We start from the raw sequence: 15819 nt of genomic DNA, 5'->3' as shown, positions 1-15819 counted from the left end.
TACATTCTAGTTCTTCAGTCTAAACCTTCAAACAGGGTTAAAAGCATAACTTCTTGTTTTATGGTAACTGAAAATTCAGTGGTTCATTAAAAGAATGTTAGTTGCTAATCTGTATTATGGCAACAAATTATGGTGGTTTCACTCGTGTTATCAACTTTCTTTACCTGATTTCATGTGATATTTAAAGCTCAGGAAATATGCAGTATCCTCAATGAAATGAGAAGAAAGAGTGAATGTGTCCAGTGACTTGCTCTGCTTACCTCTTTATCTCTAGAGTAGTTAGATTACTTCTGAAGACAATGGTATCAGCAGCTTCTTTTGAAATACATTAATGTAATCGAGCAGCAAAATATGGCCTGCCTTGTCTTGTCTTACTGCTGAAGAACACATTTTATTTGTGCTCACAAGAAGTAAATTGCCAACAAAGGCTTAGCTTGCCTTTTCGTGCTGCCTTCTGAGACTGAGCACAGGCCAAATGAAAGTGCAGACATTTAACAATACAAGTTGTGCTTGCAAAAATAATACAAATTGCGCTTGCACAAATACAGCTGAAAGCTGTGAAAAGTATGTTTGTGCTGAGATAGGTTTATGTGTTTTGTGTGAAAACGATTTTCAAATGTTGAATCATAAGACAAAAGATCATTTAGGTTTATTAATGTTTGATAGTTAGACCCTGCACCCAGCAGTAAAACTTAGTGACTAGCTACAGAAAATTGATGGCCTGTTACCTCTAACCTTATGGAGAAAGTATATAGTGCTTTATACCAAGAAACATGTAATTTTTGTGGATGGATGGATAATGCTGTGGGGTTTATGTTTATTTTAAATGAGCACATAAAGAGCAAAACTTTATACATGAAAGGTCCGTGTTACTGAGTATGGAATTCAATCTGGGAAGCTGGATCATGTTGTCTATAATGCCTTTTTAAGGTTCTTTGGCAGATATTATGCATCATCAGGTGATCCATACTGCGGGAAAATATTTTGCCATATTTTGTCAGTGCTTTAAATACCTACATTAGTTTTCCAGTGATTTTTCATATTTCAACCTTCCTTTTTTTCTTCTAGAAATACTCTCCATTATTTACTATTCTGTATAAGTAATTTATTATTTTCTGTCATGCCAACCTACTAATACTATGATATTTGTTTCTCTTTTCTGCTTATTTTTAACAGGATTCTTTGGCAGCAGAGATAGAAGGGTCAATGAGGAAAGAACTGCATTTAGATGAACCTGACTCTCCTGACTTGGCGTACGACTGAAAAGAATTGATTCCTCATTGATTGGTTACATCTGAAGTTATTTATTTGATGAGAAAAGAAAAAACAGGAAATAGTTGAGCTAGATATTTAGAAATATTTCTAGCTGGATGTGAATGATAGAGAGAAAGGAAAACAAATTGTCTAGTTTTGGGAGTGTTTTTATTTTCTCCTAAAGCTGCCAAAAGAAAATGCCTATGTATTGGCTTTGCCTTGTCTTGTACACTTTTTTCCTTATTGGTGAGTGCTGAGAAATGAGAAAAGGTTTGTTTTCTTGCATGTTACCATGCTAGATTTCTTCAGTTACCAATTAGGGGAGGAGTTCAAGTTAGTGGGTTTTCTCTTTGTGAGTTTTATAACATAGGTTACCAGGTAACTCTTGATCTAATCCAGTTTGTACAGGAAGAACATCAGGGCAGTGAGGGATTTGGAATGGTTGGGTACTTAATGTGATGCCCATTACACCTGTGCTGAAGTTCTGTTGAATTAAAGAAGAGAATAGTTTGAAACAAGCCAAGTGCTTGTGACAGCCTCAAAGCTATAGATAGACACAGCTTGGCAGAAATGGCCTCACTGATGCCAGTTGCACGTGTACTCCAATAGGTTTATCTCACAGATTTGTACAAAGCGTGGATTGTTTAATTTGAAATAAATTAATCCGGTTTACAGGGTCTGTTACAGAAATGGAGTTTACAAAACAGGACAGTCAGGGAAGGTACAGTAGGCCCTTCCCGGAAACCTTCTAATTGCATTTACAAAATGCCTGATGCATACACTGACCTTTTCTGAGTCTGAGCCAAGAACTGTAAATGAGGCTTTGACAGAGAGAAATGTTGATTAAAAAAATGTAAGATCACAAAGTTGTGAGCATGCTCAAACCCCATTGGTTCCTTTCATCTCTCTAGTATAGTCTGACTTAATGCTAGTTTAACTTCTTTAGAATGTCTTATTTACTTTGCCTGTACCAGAGGAGGATACTTTTTTTTTTTGGTTATGTGACTTAGCTTTATTTATTTGTGTAGTGGTAGTAACTGCAACCTCCATGGGGCTATTTATTGATAAATACTCTTAGATACAGCCTTGTAATGATATACAGCTATAGACCTGCAGCCTCCACACAAAGGGTGCAACTGTTGAGCACTCATGGATAGAAGAAAATAAATTTAAATGACAATAAATAGCCTAAGGCATGCAGTCACTGTTACAACCTGGCTGTGTTACCTTTCAGATGGAAGGAATGTGCTATTCTTGTGTTCAGCCACTGTTGAACTGTAAAACAAAGCAGGAGTGACACATTTGCAGCATGATGTAATTTTATTTTGTCAAGAAACTTCTGCTGAAGTGTCATCTGATATCAGTCTTGAAGCAGGTGAACAGTGTTTGTTATGGTATAAAGACAGTGGTGATAAAGAATGAATGTAGAAGTAGGTGAAAACTATATTTCCAGCCTTTCAGCCTCTCTCTTAAGTCTTGGTCCATTATATTTTTGGGATTTTTTTTTCTTTTTTTTTTTTTAAAGTATTATTTAAGGGGATTGGAAATTGATTTCAAAGAGAAAAGATACAAGACTTGCTTGCACAGAGGTACTCAGGAGAGTAAATTCTAACTCTCTTTTAAAATGGATTAGCCAGTTTATAGTTAAGAGTTGAAGGGAGGTCAGTTCTGGTTTTTAAAAACTCATTTTTACCTAGTGGCTTTATGGCACTTTTAGCTGATGTACTGAAATGCTTTTTCACTTATTTTTTATGAATATTTGAAAGAGTCTATGCACATAATTGTCAAAAGTTCTGTCAAAAATATTCTAGGGCAATAGAAGAATTGTGTTGATGGATTGAATGTAATGGCCAGACTGTAGCTAGTATGGGGCCCTATGCATACTATTTTCCAGAACTAGATATAAAACCAAAGTGTTTGACAGACCTGTGATAGGAAGGGCTGTTACGTGTTTCTCTGTTCCTTTCTCTATGGTAATAAGTTATTGAGTGATTATTAACTGTGTGTGTTTTGCAGCCATCAAAAGCGGGTCTTCGAGACAGTGAGAAATGTCAATCAAGTTGTCAAGCAGAGATCCATGACTCCGTCACCAATGAATATCCCAGGCTCTAACCAGTCCTCTGCTATGAACTCAGTCATTTCCAGCTGTGTCAGTACTCCACGTTCCAGTTTCTATGGGGGAGACATCTCCAACATTATGATAGACAACAAGACCAATAGCATCATCTTAGAGACAGAGTCCTCGGACAATGGGTCAGTACCATAGCACTGGAATTTGCTTTTGCTTTGCTTCTGACATAAAGACAAAGTGTTCCTGCTTTCCATCTTTTGTCTTATATATGTAGTACAGTTATCACAGTGGCATACATCTTTAAAATCTATTTTTTGCTTATAGTTTTTGAGCACTCAAGTTTATTTTAAAAAGAAAGCTTTTAGAAAGTACTGTGTATCAATCAGTGTCAGCAACTCAGACTTGTTCTGAGATGCAACATCACCAGATGATGTAGACCACCCTATGTTTTTGTGGGTCAACATTTAAAAATAATTAAATTTTCACCATTTTACATAAATGTCAGGGAGTTCTGATCCCAGATGCAGCTACATTTAACTTTTTTGATCCTAAAAATAAATGAAATGTGCATCTGTAGGTTGCCTAACATGAAAACTTGTGAATTAATTCCATCAGAACTTTGCTGTTCTAGCTACTTGTCTCTTCCCCCAGTACAGCTCCACACTATGCTGTATGTATTTTTCAGTACAAATGGCTTAATATCTCAAAACATTGTATGTTTGTCTGTCAGTCTAATGTACTCTTGTGATTCACTGTGGTGTTATTAGAGCATTGGCCCTTTAACATGGGGCCTCTTTATGTGAGATTGTATGACTCTGAGAGAGATGCCCAACAAGCAGACAACCCTCACCTTTTTGTAGGAGGAAGTTCTTAAGTGAAGTGCAGGTTTCCAACCAGGAGTTTCCAGGCAGGAACTAGGACTCAAGAATTTTACTATGAAAGAGGAAACACAAGACTGGTGTTTGCCTTTGAGCTCTCCAGATGAGTAGCAAGTTGTTCCCAGACACAGTAATGTAAAGGTATTGGTCAATGTCTCAAAACTGTCATGTGGAAGTCTTAAACATTTCTAAGAATATGTTTTTTCCCCTCCACTCTTTTTTTTTTTTTTTTTTTTTTTTCCTGTGTCCCCCTTTATGTTTTAGAAATGAAGACAGGATGAAGAAACCTGGAACTCCAGGGACTCCAGGTTCCAGTGACCTAGAGACTGCCCTTCGTCGGCTCTCCCTCCGGCGCGAGAATTACCTCTCGGAGCGCAAGTTCTTTGAGGAAGAGCAGGAAAGGAAGTTGCGGGAACTGGCAGAGAAGGGAGAACTCCACAGTGGTTCTGTTACCCCCACAGAGAGCATCATGTCACTGGGAACTCACTCCAGATTTTCAGAATTCACTGGATATTCAGGAATGTCTATCAGCAGTCGCTCCTACCTGCCAGAAAAGCTTCAGATTGTGAAACCACTAGAAGGTGATAACAAAGGGCCTCGGCCTTTATCTGTTGTTATTAGTGACTCTTTGTGGTCTCTAATCCATCATCAGAAAGCAGGGAATCTTTGCAATACATATTCTTTTTATTTTAGAGACAGTACTCCACGCTGTTGGTTTGAGATCTTCTAACTTCTATATTTTTCCACAAGCCTTAAAAGTGTTAGGAAACAATCCCAGCCAAGGCAGTAAAATAAATATTACAGGCCACACGTGTGCAGATTAGCAGTGCAGCTTTACATCTGACCTAAACGTTAACATTTCCTAGTAGGAAAAGACAGGTGGATAAGTCTGTGAAATCTAAACAACAAGAGTTCTGTAAATCAGTATCTGGAAAGGCCTTTCCCTACTTCAGTTGGTCTAATAAGACTGTTATAGTGATTCAAAATTATCTTTGGACTTAATGAGTTGTTTGAGTGGTCACACATGAATCACAATGGCTTTGTGTTTCATGTGTGAAATAGGTGGGGTTTTTAAAGTCAAATTTCCTTCATACATTGTCTCAGAAAAATGCAAGATAGAGATAGATGGTAGTTGGGGCTAGAGCTGTATTTCAAAGTTCATTTCAATAGACTGTTTAAAAAAAGCTGTCAGATCACATATAGTATAGTCTGTGTGGCTTTCTTCAGTTCTTTCAGGTTGTAGCTGGAAGTTAGTTGAGTCAATTCTTCCAGGTTTTAAACCAAATGAAGTTTTCCTGTAGTACTTCATAGATGCACTAGGTCACATCATTTAGCTTTGGCTTCTCTCTCTCTCTCTCTCTCTCTCTCTCCCTCTCTCTCTCTCTCTCTCTCTCTCTTCCTTTAACAGAACTCTTGTATTATATTGCATTGTGTGTGTTTAAATTGCAGAAGTTCCTTTTTTCAATCTTTTTAGAACAAATTTACTTCACCCATAAGGAGCATATAGCATGACAGGTACTTGGAAGCAAAAATAAGTGTTCTTATGTCCTGAAGAAAGGGATGTACTGTCTCTACCTATTCAAATGAAACCACAGCCATAGTGCACAAACCCATACTGTTGAGCAGATTTCAGTAGTTTGTTTTCATGGCTGCTTTTAAATGGTCATAAAAGTTCTTGTACCATGTGAGGGAAAGAATGATCCCACTTTGTTTCAGTTTCCAGTTGCTACCACTGTAATAGATTTCTGTCACCATCCCATTATATCTGCTTTTGTCTTCCAATAAACTCTTAAAGTCTTTATCATCTTTCTATCTGTCTGGTTTTTTTTTTTTTCCACCTGGTTTTGTTCAATGTTTTCAATGGGTCCTTTCTCTCTTGGAATTATTGCACCTTTTAAAATACTTCCCATGTTTGGTTTTAGATCTTATTTGTAGCATGTTTGTGTCTGCCTGTTTCATAAGTTTTGTGTTTGTTAACTTTTATTAACTAAATATCTTTGGTTTTGTTTTTCATTTCAGTTTAGTTTCTTTTCTGAATATTTTTCATGAGCTCTAATTTTTTTTTTTCAACTTCATGGATGCCTTCAGACTACTGGGAAAAACAGTCTGCTGTACCTGCAGACTGCTATAAGTAGTTGTGTCTTTGGTTTTATTACTCTTTTGGGTGCTCATGTCATAAAACATAAGAAATAAACATTAGTTCTATAACAAATTTACTATAGGTTAATGACTTCTGTTCCTTTAAAACAATTTTTTAAATCCTCCGGAAAAAAAAGTGACAGAAGCACTAAGAAATTAATCTTAATTTGCACCTTTAAAAAAAACCACATACTCTCTTTTAGTCAAACAGAAGGATTGCTTGATGTGACTTGTTTTAGTTATAGTCCAGTGGGATCTTTGTTTTGTTTTGTTTTTTAAACTATGCACCTGTGACTTGTTGTGTCATAAGCATGAAATATCACTATCTGTAGGAAAAATAAAAAGTTGGATTGATTATGTCTTCACCCATTTCACTGCAATTGTGCGAGCAATACACTCTGAATTTTTAAGCATTTTCTGATTCACAAAGCCTGTGTGCACTCATGCAGAGATATCAGGAATATAGGAAAAAAATTTACTCTGTTCATATACTTCCTTTGTTCTTAAATTCCTTCTTTCTTCAGTGGCATATCCCACTGTTACGCAGTAATTCCCTCTCGCCAACTATTTCTGATAATTTACAAAACCAGCTGCTAAAAACCTGGGACTGAATGTAGGCCAAAAAAGTATTTTAATTCACTCTTCCTTTGACTTCTGCAGCTTTCTCCTTTTTCTTTTTATTGGGGATTTACAATTGTTGGATTCTTTTGAACATTTGTGTTCATTTTCTGTCTAGGAAAACAAAGCTCCCTTATGTGCATTTTATGAGATTAGGCTCAGATACACCCCTGTTTGTGATGGAGTTTAGGTCATTTTAATTTCTGTAGTTTCAATAGAAACATCAAAGCTCAAAATGCAGATATTTTGGTAAATATATTTTCTATGGAAAAATATGAGATATATATTGAAAATGAAGTATTCTGCCAACTTTAAGTTTTGGTGTGCTTTAAGGTGAAAAAGATTACTTCTTCAGAAGTAAATTAGAAGTTAATTACCTTTTTATACTTGCATGCATTGCAGGAAGAAATTTTGATTCCCTTTGTTCTTTAATTCTTGGAGTAGACTGACAGAAAACCTCTACTCCTAGGTTAAGGCTTGACAGTATCTGTCACTTCTTTACATTCTGGGGTATTTCTTTTATATAAAAGCAAAACACTTGGACTTTGTGACAATTCACATGCAAATACAAATTATAAGGATGTCTCTTCTCTCATTTTGGGGTTGTAATGGTTTCTACTTCTTGAGCCTTGAGGGTTCAAATTTTCTCTAATCCCTCTAGACTTACTTAAAAAAAAATTAGGATCATTAGCCAATCTAGCAGATCCATTTATTCTGAGCTAAAAAATTAAAGATCTTAAAAAGTGAGACAGGCTTAATTAAAATGCTGCTCAGTTCCCAGTTGTTCTAGAGAAAGAGCTTTTCCCTGTTCACTTCCTATTTACAGTAAGCTTCCTCAAGTGCAATACGTGAAATGACAATTTTTCTCATTTCATAGGATTTTTCTCAGATTGAAAATGTATATGAGAGCCACTCCTTCTCTAGTTACTACAGTTGTATATAGGCTTTTACATGCACTGTGCAACTAATTGAGCATTCTTGGTCTTTGAATATGGATGAGACATTTGTGTGCCAGCTTGTTGAATGTGTGGGTCTTCTGCTTTGCAGAGAGGGAACAGGACTAAGACTGCAAAAACTGCTCTGATTTGATCTGGCAGAGGTGAAAAGACAGATGTTTTGTTTGTGTCACAGGACATGTGGGATTTTAAGTCACATTTTCCAACACAGGGATGGTGGGTGCACAGGAAAATGCAGGCCCTTGCAAGCAGTGCTTAGTTGCTAATTGAGGAATCATATAAATCCTCCCCTAATTTCATTGGGCCCATCTTGGTTTATATATCAGTTTTTCCTGATGCATTGTTGTTTCCGACTGTCTCCTATTAAACTTTGAATACTGAATGCTTTTCTCTGTGAAATGCACCTCCTTTTTCAAAACATTTCTCTGCCAAGGATGAAGCTACAGGTACAGTAGCATTTAGTTTTGTAGTAGTTGAATTCCTGTAGCATAGGGCCCACAAAGGTATTTAGACTTGACATGTAGTTCAGAGTTGTGTATCTGCTTACATGTGCCTGAAGTTGATGGGGTTTTCTAATGTACGATACAAAGCTAAAATTGCTGTGCAATCGTGTGACTACTGTCCTCCCGTTAGCCACTGGTAGAAAATTCTGGCATGTTTTCAGCACTTGTCTTAGTTTGAGCTTAATGTGGGAATATGTGGTATATGTTCCTCTTAGAGCTTTCTGTGATGGTGCTCAGATCAACTGTTGCAATGTAAACTCTCTACTTCTGCTTAATCCTGGGAATTGAAGCGGATGAGGACATTTACAGGGAGGGGATGTGCATGTGCACAAGTGTGCTGCTTCTCACCACCAGGCTTTGCATAAGTGCTGATGTGATCAGTTTATTACATGCTGGTGTGGAAATGCTGAAGCGTAGGTAAAGCAGTTTTGTGCTGTAGCATGTGTCTCTACAAACACGAAACCCAGAAACATTAAAGGTTTGGAGCTCCCAAACCTTTGGTCTTCCGGATAAATGAAGTGGGACTTTGTCTTTTAGGTTCTGGATTGCTTACTAATTGATTTTGGTTGTCTTTCTGTTCCCTTTCAAGGTTCTGCCACTTTGCACCACTGGCAGCAGCTGGCTCAGCCTCACTTGGGTGGGATCCTGGACCCGAGGCCCGGGGTTGTCACTAAGGGCTTCAGGACCCTAGACCTGGACCTGGATGAAGTGTACTGCCTTAATGACTATGAGGAAGATGAGACAGGTGACATTTCTTACAAGGGCCTAACTACCTCGACGCCAGTTCAGCACACAGAGACCTCAGGTGAGAGGTCACAAGCACAAGTGACTGTTTCAGAGAACAAGAATAACCCCCGCCAATCTCAGGCTTTCACAGAGGAGATGCAGGAGTCCGCGACTGACGATGATGAGGGGTCTGGTGAGGGAAACTCATTAAGTCCAGTAAAACTGACATCTTTACAGGATTTTGATTACTGGGCCATTCTCACATCTCTTCAGAACAGCATCCATAATATCGCTTTGTGTGTAGCATCTGCACGATAGGGCGTGCAGTGGTTAGAACATAACCATTCTAACATTGGCTCAAAAATCATTTATTTGATAATATTTTAATTTGTTTTTCAGTAACAGCATCTGTGGTCAATATTTTACTCTATTTTGATAAGAGAAGGCTGCTAAAAGGAAGTGGTTCATTCACAAAGCTTTGTGTGGCATGTATTCAACTTACATGTGTGTTTAGTGCACGCTGTTAAGTGTGTAATGTACAGATGACATGTATTTTGTATTACTGTAGTGCAGATACTCTTCTGACAGTTCATAAGAGGTGATGCCATGTTTTAGATTTTTGTACTTTGCGAAAAAAAAAAAGACGACTAAACAATTGGTGCACTAAAGGTGCCTCTACCTTTCCTTTGCTGAAACAATGGAGTGCCTTGAAAATCGCCAAAGAAATTCAGAAAATTTAATTCACTTACCTCAGATCAGTTACTTGTTTTTGAAGTCCTTCTGAGATAAAGAATTAAGAGGATGTTTTTATGCAGTGACTAATAACATTTCCCTTATTCTTCCTCCAGCACACTTTTAAACCCTGTCCGTCCTATTTATACCGTATTAAGACGTAAACATTTTTAAGTGACACAGTACTGCATGAGTTACTAGATACTCTGAACTGACAGTAGCAGTCTATTATTGCACAAGATTACAGATTCTCAAGACTATGGGTGTGTTTTGAATTTGTGTGGTTTCTCTCTTATTCTTGGAATTTGTGGGTTTTTGTTTTAATAAGCTATATAGTCTTCATTAAGATTTGCCTCTGGTAAAGAGTTTTATTTAGTCTAGAATCAGAAAATTGCCAGAACTCCTTTGTTTTTGTATAACTGCTTTAAATGAAGACACTTCCTTCCCTCTCCTTTCCCTAGGATAAATCATAATTTAATATTTGGCTGGTCTTTGGAAGATTAGATTGTCTCAGGGCTAAACAATAATATTTCTGTTATTATCATGATTATACAGAGTGTCTCCAGCTCTCACTGCAATGGCAGTTCAGTGCTTTCAGCTATTGAATATAAGCTGCTTTCTAGAGTCAGTTGTATTAAGGTTAAACTTTGAATCATAGAACCATTAGGGCTGGAAAAGACCTCTAAGATCATTGAGCCCAGGCATTAACCCAGCACTGCCAAGTTCACCACTAAACCATGTCCCTAAGTGCCATATCCACAGATCTTTTCAATACCTCCCAGGGTAGTGACCCAACCACTTCCCTGGGCAGCCTGTTGCAGTGCTTCAACATCCAAACCCTTCAACTTCCCTTTTTGTTGCCAAAAATTGTCCTTTTTCTAGGAAATCCCAGAAAGAATGTTTATATTATGTTTTATATTAATATGAAAATAAATAATGCCTCCTCAGGCAGTTGTGTACCTTTTTAGATATTATCCAGCTTTTTATAATTTTGAGGAGTCTGAGTAACTACAGCAAGAAAAGCTGGAGATATGAGAAACATGGGCTGAAATAATCAAAGACTGAAATTACTGGCATTTTTAGGATCTAGGGAATAAAAGATTCAACAAAAGATATTATTAATTTTAAAATATGTTGCCGTAGAGAGGAAGGGAACATGTAGTTCTTCATGTACTCAGGGTACAGTAAATGTGCAAAAAATGTTGCTTTGGTTGCATTTTTAAGAATTTTCTAATTGTAAGAGAGTGTTCAACACAGGAACAGTCAAAAAAGCAAAAGACTCATTGTCGTGTGCTAAACATAGATAAGGATATAGTTTAGTTCCTTGTTGAGGTATTTTTTTAAAGAACAAATTAGTCATTTCTGGGTAATAATTTGAAAGAGTTCTTTCTTTGGTGTAGAACAATAAATGTAGGCCTTCTCCGCGATTACAAACTGGTAAGAAGATCTAGTATTTCCTTCCATTTTCTGACTCCATTATGATTTGAGTAAAGGTCACTGTTTATGAACATGTTATTTACTGGTTACTGCTGACTTTTCCTGGGAAAAGTCTACTCAGACAGGGTTTTTAAGCAAATGCCCTACCTTATAAATTGACAAAGTAGATAAAAATCAATGAAATTGCTGTAGCAACCTTATTTAACCTTGTATTGTTTGCTGGGTCATTTTAATACATTACAGAAATAAATGGGTCAAAATTAATAACTTTGTGTAGAATGAACAAGTGCACTGAAAACTTTATTTTCCCATTCTTTTGCCCTCTTTCAAATTGTCCTGTTGTGTAGGATTTAGGAGTATCCGTGAGCTACCATATCACTATTGGTTGTGTTGCCTAAATGGAGTAAAGACACTGTATCTGCTTTTTGTTGGAGTAATTTGTCAGGCATTGTACAAGGAGGAGGTGATTGTGGATTTTGTCAGAGTAGGCACTTACTAATGGAGCAGTACTTCTTAGGATCCACAATCTGCCCACTGAAGAATGTCTTTCTGGGGAAGGAGGTGCGTGCTTAGCTTATGAATTTATTTTGTATTTAAATATTGTGCAGCCATTGCTTCTCCTCAGCATTCTTTATTCTAGATTTCTCTGTAGGAGATGCAAGGCAGGTAGGGGTGTGTAGGGACATGTGGCACCTCGTCATGAGCCCATCATGAGGTCAAGGTTATAACATCATTACTTGCATGATTCCAGTTGGGAATTGGTTGCAGTTGGCAACTTTCAGAATAAACCCTTGCTAGAGAATTAAGAAGTAAAACAAAAAAGGGAAGAAAGTCTCTAGCAATAGTTCCTTTGCTTGTAATCCAGGATAGCTTCATTGTGGAAAAATCTCATTCACAAGGTCTGTAAAAACCAGGAGGTATCTTCTTGCAGTTGCTGTTGGCAGGCCATAGAGTGTGCCAGTCTAGAGCTACAGGTCTTCCAGCCTCACTCCAAGAGGTCTTTAGTAATACAGGGCCTATAAGGACCTTCCCAGCAGGTGTAGTCATCCTAGTCTGTTGGGCAGGTTTCTACTTCAGTTGATTGTATGCTCTGAGGTTTGTATCTTGCCTTTTGGGCACTGGATATGCTCTCTGTCACAGTTCTTACAAGTACTACTGATGTTGCATACTACTACATACTACTAATGTTTTGTGTGTGCAGAGTGCTGCTCAAAATGAGCCCAAGAGCTTATTTTAACTTACAGGCTCAGAAGAGCAAACACTGCTGGTGCCAAAAATACCATGTGGGCAAAACAAGTCTATCCAGAACAATTGTGATAGATATTCTATTCTTGGGAGAGCTAGAGTCAGAAATCCCTCTGACTAAAAAAGGAAAAGTTATGTTCCTTGTGTTTTCTTGTCCCTATGTTGAAACCTGTAGTACCCATTCATCTGTGAAAGAGCATCTTCACCTTAAATGCATCTTCTATCCCAAATTATGGCCCTGAACCTCACAGGAGAAGTTAGTACACATGTGCCTTATGGTCTGCAGTTAGTCTGTTGGAGCCACATACTGTGTGTGGGTAGAATCAACTCTATGGAGGATTGTAAATTCCAAAGTTGCAGTTCTAGCCTAATACACAGGAGTAGGTTGAGATTTGTGTGTCACTTGTGTAGACTCCCAGCATAAGTGGAATTGTGGAGAAGTTACAGGACACAGTGTTCTTAAAATCATGTGGAACAAGTAATTTTTGCAGCACAAATTTTTAGTAACCTCAATATATTTTTTTGTTCTGAGAAAGAAATTAGTTTATTATAAAACTGTGCAGAATCTGTTTTGGAGGGAGGGGTTGTTCGGGCTGTTTTTTTGTTTGGTTTCTTGTGGTTTTTTTAAATTCACTGGCTTTCCTGTTTCCCTTAAAGAAACAAATGAAACACCACCCACTCAAAGCACTTAATAATGTTATGAATGTTCTTATTTTGAAGTTGGAAGGGCTACACTTGATGCAGTGTATGTTTAATTACCTGCTAGTATTGGGTGCATAATGTGGTCTTTCAGTAGTTGTGTTTGTTAGTTCCACTGATTGATTGCTTTGGATAGACATGTGCTCAGCATTACGGGATCAGCACTCTTGTACTTCATGCTTAGACCTTAACCATGACATGGAGGGCTTTCCAAATAGGGGCCTAAAATTACAAGAACACATAATGAATGTATTACGTTTGAGTTGCTTTTAGCAGGATTACTATACATGCTTCTAAAAAGTTTTCATTGTACAGAAAAGCAATAAATTTTGTAACTCTTCTTAGAACTGAGGTATTGATGCATGTTTAAATATACCTTATTTTCAAATGGCATGAGTATTTCACAGTAATTATTTCTTTAAGAAAAGTCTGTCAGCAGTTCCTTTCTATGCTGTTAAAATGCTTGAATTTTAATTTGTGGATCCTAGCCTGCATAAACTTCTGTTGAACCACATTAAATACTTTGAAGTCTTTCTACATCTATGCTCAATGGTTATATACATATGAAAAAGTGATCTCAGCCAGAAGAACACTCTGTCCAAAAAATCTGCCTTTGTTCAGTTTTTCCTCTCTTTTCTGTTTCCAAAGGCAAAATAAATGAAAATTTTGGAAAACCAGGTATTCAGAAAATAATTTTGTTGTTTAAGAAGCATAACAAAAGCCACACTCCTGGTGCAGACATATGAATTCTTGGAGGTTTTGAGTATTCACAGTTACGCCTTTAGGAGAGGACCATATTCACATTTTACAGCTGTTGGTTTTTTCATTTATCTCCTTTTTTTTTTTTTTGTAGTGGTTCACCCAGGCATCAGATCTAGCCTACTCTATATTCCCTGTAATCTGTAGCTAGGTATTTTCAGTACAGGTAGCACTGGATATCAGAGCTCTCACCTTTAGCCACCTGAAGAGGATGAACTCTGCTAAATCTAGACACTACATGAAGCCACTGTCTTGTCCTGAGGGTCCTAGTAGGGTTTTGTGACCTAGTTTCCAATAATTTCACCTCACCCAAGAATGGAATTAGTGGCAAAAACTGGCAAAAGTGAAGTAGTGAAGTCCATAGCCTGTATTCTAGATGATCACATAGTAGGAAATAAAAAGTCTCATGGTTCTTTGTTGTCCTGTTTTAAAGTAGGCAGAACTTTTGTATGAGCAATAAACTTCTAATGCTTTAAAACACCCTTGGTTGCTCTAAGGATGCCTCATTCTGATTGTCATTCCATCCCTGTTTCCACAGCCTGTGCTGAAGAGATGCCCTAATTCCAGTGCTCTCCCTGCTCAAATAGCAGGGAACCAGGTTCCCTCCTTTTCTTGAAACATGCCAAAAAAGGGATGGAGCAGAGTGGCTTGCATTAGTTGGACTGAAGTGTTAACTTTGTGCCAGTCTGGATCAAATCATATTCTAAAAATTTCCCAACTTTTTTGAAGTTAATTTCCTGATAAATCTATGTCTTCCAGAATAGGTGTTTGTACAAAATGCAAAGATTTACTGGTCACCTTGAGCTCTCTTCCTCCTCACTGTTATTTCAGCATAACAATGGATTTGAATTTTGATCCAATGGTACAAAAGTTAAGGGTGTTTTAGTATAGCTACGTCTTACAAGTCTTCCTGAAACTAAGTTTGTCTTGACATCTTCTTGTGGGTGGGGCAGGCCACTTGATTACCTCCTGTAACTTTGTACCTTCCTCTGCACAAACTGGTTGAAAATCCAGATAAAATGGCCTTTTGAGAGTTTCCTGGACAGAAGGTCATGTCCTAAACATATCTGTTTTGCTGTTGATACCTAGCAGAATGGCCCACAGGCTTGGAGTCCTGAAGATGGATCTGAGGTATCTCTGAGATACATAAAATCAGCTTGTATTTTGTGAGGAAGGCCCTGTTTGTTTTACCAGAACATGAAGCTCTCTGCACTCAGTTTGACTGGAACTTGCCCTTTTTTTTCCCCTCAGTATTTTAAAAGGTGTTTTTACAGTAGTGTTTGTGTTTACAGAAGAGTCCCTTTCAGCTATGATGGTTTGCGTTTTTCCATAATGCCTGTGAATTGTTTGAGAAAACTTAATAAGTGAAGAATCATTAATTCCTGAGTGCTAAAACATGATACAGCAGAAATCTTAGGTTTAGATTTCATTTTAATTTAGGGGCAAAATGCACTGACAGTTTGCACAGGGTTCCTGACAGATGAAATAACATGATGTTTCTGTAAATTTTGTTAAACACTGAAATATATATAGAGTTTTTTCACACAGTTATGAAGCCTTGTTGTTAAACTACAACTACCTCGGAAAAGAGGGTAAAAGTAAAACATTTGGTTTCAGACATTTACATGGAGCAGGTTCTTATATTCAAGAGAATACTTTGATATATGTAAATGTAACAATAGTCTTTGTTATTAGAAAATTGTATTACTTCCTCATCAACTTACACCAACTCAGAAGATGGCCATTCATATGTAAAATTACTAAGTTAGAAATTAATCATTTTGTTTCTATTTGATAAACTT

At 37.3% G+C, this 15819-nt stretch overlaps 1 protein-coding gene across 3 annotated transcripts in view; it reads left to right on the top strand.

The window, feature by feature from the left end:
* TRAK1 (trafficking kinesin protein 1) overlaps positions 1–15819 on the top strand; it is a 125264-nt gene that overhangs the window by 100259 nt on the left and 9186 nt on the right. For 2 of the 3 annotated variants that reach the window (XM_083859906.1, XM_083859904.1), the window contains exons 12-15: positions 1177–1253; positions 3271–3507; positions 4468–4784; positions 9009–9338. In XM_083859906.1, the coding sequence (XP_083716032.1) occupies positions 1177–1253; positions 3271–3507; positions 4468–4784; positions 9009–9338 (961 nt within the window). The remainder of the gene's footprint in view (positions 1–1176; positions 1254–3270; positions 3508–4467; positions 4785–9008; positions 9339–15819) is intronic. The other variant, XM_083859905.1, reaches the window with a different exon arrangement.

This window comes from Zosterops lateralis (assembly GCF_965231275.1).
Source record: "Zosterops lateralis genome assembly, chromosome: 1".
Taxonomy (NCBI): Eukaryota; Metazoa; Chordata; class Aves; order Passeriformes; family Zosteropidae; genus Zosterops; species Zosterops lateralis.
Note: the sequence above shows the minus strand (reverse complement) of the source record. Positions and strands in the feature narration are given on the sequence as shown.